The sequence below is a fragment of the Octodon degus genome, unplaced genomic scaffold, assembly GCF_000260255.1.
Source record: "Octodon degus isolate 3935 unplaced genomic scaffold, OctDeg1.0 scaffold00032, whole genome shotgun sequence".
In the NCBI taxonomy this organism is placed as follows: domain Eukaryota; kingdom Metazoa; phylum Chordata; class Mammalia; order Rodentia; family Octodontidae; genus Octodon; species Octodon degus.
In genome coordinates this window covers 5,668,560-5,674,290 of record NW_004524608.1, presented here as the reverse complement: position 1 = coordinate 5,674,290, position 5,731 = coordinate 5,668,560, and the positions used below count along the sequence as shown (strand labels likewise).

The following is a 5,731-nucleotide window of genomic DNA, read 5'->3' as shown; positions in this document are numbered from 1 at the left end:
TTGTTTTTAAGAGATCCTTTCTTACCTTTTCACTAGCTACACCAGCATCTTCAAGATCTGAAACTCTGTCTTCACATTCACTTAAACAGTTTTGCAAGTTTGTGATTGAGATTTTAATTTCCTCTATATCTCTTTGACTCTGCTTCATGCGATCTATTTCTTTCCTGTATTGCTCATTCAAGGAATCCGTCATTTTTTCTAATCTCTTCTATTTTTTAATCAATGTCTTCTTTAGAAGCAGTTATAAATTCTTTTACTGTAGTGTTTTTTTTCAGATTGGGTTTCCTATGTTTCTGTAGTTGCTTCTTTACTTCAGATGCTCTGAGTTCTGAGAATTCTTTTTTTATTTCAGAAAAGAATTGTACTCTGCGTTCCTCTCTGACTTTCTGCTGTTGCTTATTTACTATTGACGCTATTAATTCATACATTTGAGCCAAGCTAGTGTCCTCTGCATTTGTTCTGGGTGGGCATTGGGTTTCCTCCATATGTTTCTGCATTTGATTCTTTACTGCAGATGCTGTTAATTCAGGGATTTCTTTTTTCATTCCAATCTGAGTTCCTCTATACCTTTCTGCAGCTGTTTCTTTATTTCAGAAGCTGTTGATTCATTGCTTTCAGCTGTGTGATTCCCAATTAGTTCTCTGTTAGTGTCCTCTGCACTTGTTTCAGGTGGGCTTGGGTTCTGAAGTTGCATTTTGTTCCTTCTCGTCATTTCGTGTAGTACTGTCTTCTGATCTTTGTTGTAGATCTTCGTTGTAGGTATAACCTTAGCACGTACTGAAGTTCAGGTGCAGCTCTACAAAGTTTGGATTTATCCAGCTGTGCCTGGCTTGGGTCTGGCTGCTGTGCTCTGCTCCTTTCTGCTGCTGCCCTTGGAGGTGAACCTGTTGTGCCCCTGTGGCAAGATTTTCTGCTCCTGGACTAGCTGGGTGGTTCTATCCTCTACAGTCTCTGCAGGGATTGGGATTGCAGCTGCAGCGTTTCACCCCAGGCCTGTATGCCAGGTCTGAGCTGAGCCTGGAGGGGACAAGGTGGAGTAGGGGGGAGAGGCAGCTCTCCTACACACTCACCAGAGCTGGGCTATGACTGGGTCTGGGGGTTCCTGGAATGTGGCAGAAATTCCTATTTGGCAGGTGGGGTGGGGGAGGTGCTGTGGAGTGGTAGGGGGCGTCCCAAGGGGGTGGAAGAGGGTCTCACCCACGCTGCGCCTGGGCTGGGACCAATAATAGGTCCCGCAGGCGCAGGGTAGCCAGAAGCTCCCCCACACACTCACCGGGCCTGGGCTAGGACTGGGTCTGGGGGTTCCCAGATCATGGCAGAACTTCCTACTGGGCAGGCGGGGTGGGGGAGGTGCTGCGGAGTGGTGGGGGGTGTCCCAAGGGGGTGAAAGATGGTCCCACTCATGCTGCGTCTGGGCTGCGACCAGTAGTAGGTCCCATCGGCGCAGGGTAGCCGGAACTTCCCCCACACACTCACTGGGCCTGGGCTAGGGCTAGGTCTCTGATTCTCTTTTGTTTTATATGACACATAGAGTCTTTTTGCTATTTATAATCCTTGGTGTTCTCTGAGCTTTCTGGATCTGTGTTTTAGTGTCACTAATATTGGAAAATTTTCAGTTTTGGCTTTAAATTTTTAAACTTTTGGTAAACTCATTGCACATGTTTCACCTTTTATAATTGTCTCACAGGTTTTAGTTATTATAATTGTCATTGTTCTAGTCATATTTTATGCTGGGATTGAATCCAGGGTCTTGCCCGTGGTGCTCTATCACAGAGGCACATCTTTAGTCCCAAATGATTACTCTTTAATGATATGTTTTAGAAACACTGCCTTGTTATGTTGCAATAGCCAGCAGAAACAGAAACATCAAAATGATACCAGCCCAGAATCAGGTTTTTAAAAAAATGTATTTAGTACCGGGTCTACAGGGTCTCACTACACAGATAGGACTCGTAGTGATCCTCCTGTTTTCATCCTCCCAAACTCTTGAGATTACAGGTGTGTGCTACCACACTCAGTCTCAGTTGTCTCAGCACGCCCCCAGGGACAGGGCTGGCACCATCCCGAGTCCCTGCATCTGCCTAAGCAGGCCACAGAACTATCTGGATGGCCCTAGAATCAGGTTTTAGTTCAGTTTAAATGTGCTTTATGAGTGGGCAGTACAAAGCTGATAGCAGGTTATTACATGATTGGCTGCATGGATACACTAATTATGTCAATATTGCCAGGCAGGCTTGTACAGGAGGGAGTCTGAGGAGAGTAGGTAGAGTAGAACGTGTCCTTGACTGGGCCAGTCTTTCCTAAGACATGATGACCTTGAAGCCCTCAAAGCAAGTTGGAATCGCTGCATATTTTTAGAACCCAAGCTGGTCAGTTTGTTTGTCTCACACATTGTTAAGGGGGACAGTCAAGGAAGGCAGTCAAGGAAGTAGGAGTACAGGCATAGACTATGAATTGATTTTTAACTTTTTTTTTTTTTTTTTTACTATCTGCCTAAAGTCTGCTATTTTCTAAGTGCGCCCTAACAATATTGCCCACTTTAGTGGTGCACAGTTCTTCTATATTCCTTGTGGGAGTCTGCAGGTTTCCCAATGAAGCCAGCACTTTCAGCTCATCTCAAAGGAGGAGAGGCTTGCCAGAGACTGTAGTAGGTAGGGCAGATACCAAGGAGAGATAGAATGAATGGACTTGTGGAGTGGCACTCTCAAAATACTAACAGTGAAATATAACATGAAATACAGTGGCACAGTGGCCTTCATAGCTTCCTTCTCTAGGTAAAACTCTGTATTAAATATTTGCATCAAATAAGGTGTAAAGGGCACAATTATAGGTAAAGGACAAGGTAAAATTGCTTAGGAAATGTCCCTGTACACCTCAGCCTTCCAGGAAGCTGGTTTATTATCATTTCATTATTTATAAAAATGTTCAATTCTGTAATATACAGCCTCAAACTCCAACAACTGAAGATTAAATGATATTTCACTGAACTAAAAAAAAAAAATCAAGATTTTCCTAGGGCTTAGGCTTTCCCCCAATCTCTAAGAATAAGGACAAATAGTGTTTCGAGAGCTTTTACTGCCTCATCATATCAGCAAGGAGAGCACCTTTTAATATATGATTTTTCTTTATTGGTCGGAGGTGTACAATTTAGTATTTTACTCTGCATGGTATCATTTCTGTTATCATTTCAGGCATGTGTGCTTTATTAGAACAATTATATGATATTCTTCTAGAAGGGAGATGTATCTCTTACGTCATCAGTGGTTCCTGGCACATCAACCAAATAGCAGAAACTCAGGAAATGGCATTTGTCGACTAATTCATTGAAGTACTTAGTAAGGAGCTTACAATGAGTGGTAGTGTGTGTCCTTCCTCCCTTCAGCTCTTAGTTTTTTGGTGTTGTTTGCCGAAGTAATTTTAGATGAATCAAATGTTCAAGTTTTTGCACGTTGGCAAACTTACATATAACATCGAAGTGTTTTATATTTTCTCTAGATTTCTTTTAAATTTCCAAAAGATGTTTCCACTAGAGAGGGTGGGGTAGCTAGAATCTGTAGTTTAGTATCCACATGTGTGTGAACAGGGAGAGACAGGAAGGGGAGGGCTTTTCTTCTTAACTGTGTCAGCCTATGCCATTTCCATCTTCAAAGCAGCACACAGCCGGGCTAATTGTTCCTCTGGAAACTTTGGCAGAGGCCGAGCGGCCCATCGTTCTTTGCTTGCTTGCCTTTATTTTTAGTTAGATGAGGAACTACCTGCTTAGGTTTCTGCAAGTTGGATTCTTCAGCAGGAAAATTCTTGTCCTTTAGAATATTGACATCCACTTCAAAACGTCGGGAAGCGGTCTCCCATTTGCTGCTGAGAGACTCTGTGTCTTCAGTCTTTGTGGCCTGGGTCTGAAAACAGTTTTTCCTCTTGTGGCCTTTGAAAGGTGAAAAACTTCCCACTGGCTTCTGAGGCTCACACTGGAGCCAGTCTGCGGTGTTTGTCGTCAGACTCTTTGGAGTTATGAAAAGGGAATTTCTTGGTGTTGTCCACGATGTGCTGTATCTCTTTATATCTATGCAAGATGCTTGCTTTATACTAGAAAAGAAATAAACAATATGAGTTTTGACCCAGCATTGCCTACTTTCTCCTCTGAGGTATCTATTGTGGTAGTACAAATCAGACATGTTTTGTTTTGGGGAGTTCACTGTCCTTAAAACTTTTCTCATCATCTCTGTATGAATGAGCTAGGTCTTTATGCTGTCATTGTTTGCAACCGTGTCCCAGCCCTGTATTTCCAAGTTCCTGGAGGATATGTTTACCTGGATAAGTTCCTGGACCATGATTGTCCTCCTAGGATGGCCGCTCTCAGCCTGTGCACCTTACCTGTCTATCTAGTAGAATTACAAGTTCTCTAAAACTCCACTTTGCCCTAAATCTATACCCTGTTTATTTTATTAGCATAGCATCATTATGTTTATGTTATGCATTTAAACATTTTTTAATGTATTTAGTACATGTTCTACAGGGTCTCACTACACAGATAAGACTCAGTTATCTTCTTGTTTTTAGCCTCCCAAGCACTGGGATTGAGTGCGCGTGCCACCATGCCCAGTCTCAATCGCAGTTTCAGAGTGCCCCGGGGGGTGGGGTTGACAATGGCATGGTTAAAATTTCTCATTTGGTGTCAGGTGTGGTGGTGCATGCCTGGCCTCCCAGCACTAGGGAGGCTGATGCTGGAGGAGAATTCAAGGGCAGCCTGGGCTACATAGTGAGATCATGCTTCAAAAAATTTGTTTTTTCCATTTGCTTCATTTTAACATCTCTCTCAAGAAAGTTTTCTATTTTTTCACTTGTTTCGAGTGTTTTTCATGAAACATTTTTATTATGACTGCTTTAAAAATCTCTGTTAGAAAATTCTAATATCACTATCACGTCAGCACTTGAAACTATGAGTTCTCTTTTTAACATTATTTTGAGATCTTCCTGGCATTTAATAAGATGACTTACTGCTGATTAAAATGGGCATTTTTATACTATGAGGTTCTGGTTTTTATTTGAACCTTCTGTCGTGGCCAGCTTTTTGTGTTTCTGCTCCGAAAGAGAGCTAGGAGAGTAAGACCAGATGGAAGTAGAAATCCAGGGTTCCTGCTCGCACTCTATGAACACCGAGTGCAGGAGCCCTAATCACTGCCAGACAAGGCGAGAGTCGCCTCTCTTTATGCACCGTGGCCACGCACACCTACAGGAGCGCTTGTGGATTGTCTTCTCCAGGCACAACTTGCCCATCACTGAGTTTTTCTCTAGATCCACAAAGGTGGATTTCAACAGCCACGTAAGTACCTATGGATAGGTAACTGTGGCGCCTCTACCCAATGGCATGATCACCAATCAGATTGTCTTCCCCTACAATTCGGAGTTGGGAATGAGAAAGAGCGAGTAGTCAGAGAGGTGCTGGATGTAACCTTGTGAGCTGAGGGGTGAGAACACTTCACAGAGAGAAAACCAGACTGTAGGTGGCTAAAATGCTCTGATGGTTTCCTACTCCCCAGTTCTAGTGCTTTCCTGAAGGCTGACTGAATACCTGCTCCTCCAGTTTCCACGAATGCCTCACACTCTTACAGCTCTTTACTCCTTACCTTCTGCTCTTTGACTAAGCTCATTGGAAGTGGTTGTTTTTTTTTTTTTTCAAAGTTTTATTGATAAACAGATAGCAATGAGACAGTTTCAAATCCAAACGGAAGTA

The 5,731-nt window shown here is 43.0% G+C and overlaps 1 protein-coding gene across 1 annotated transcript in view; it reads right to left on the bottom strand.

Moving 5' to 3' along the window:
• Window positions 1-3,665: 3,665 nt before the first annotated feature.
• The window catches only part of Agbl3 (ATP/GTP binding protein like 3), a 109,954-nt gene continuing 107,888 nt past the window's right edge, over window positions 3,666-5,731 (bottom strand). Inside the window, exon 18 of the mRNA XM_023713790.1 lies at window positions 3,666-4,083. Within this exon, the coding sequence (XP_023569558.1) occupies window positions 3,666-4,083 (418 nt within the window). The remainder of the gene's footprint in view (window positions 4,084-5,731) is intronic.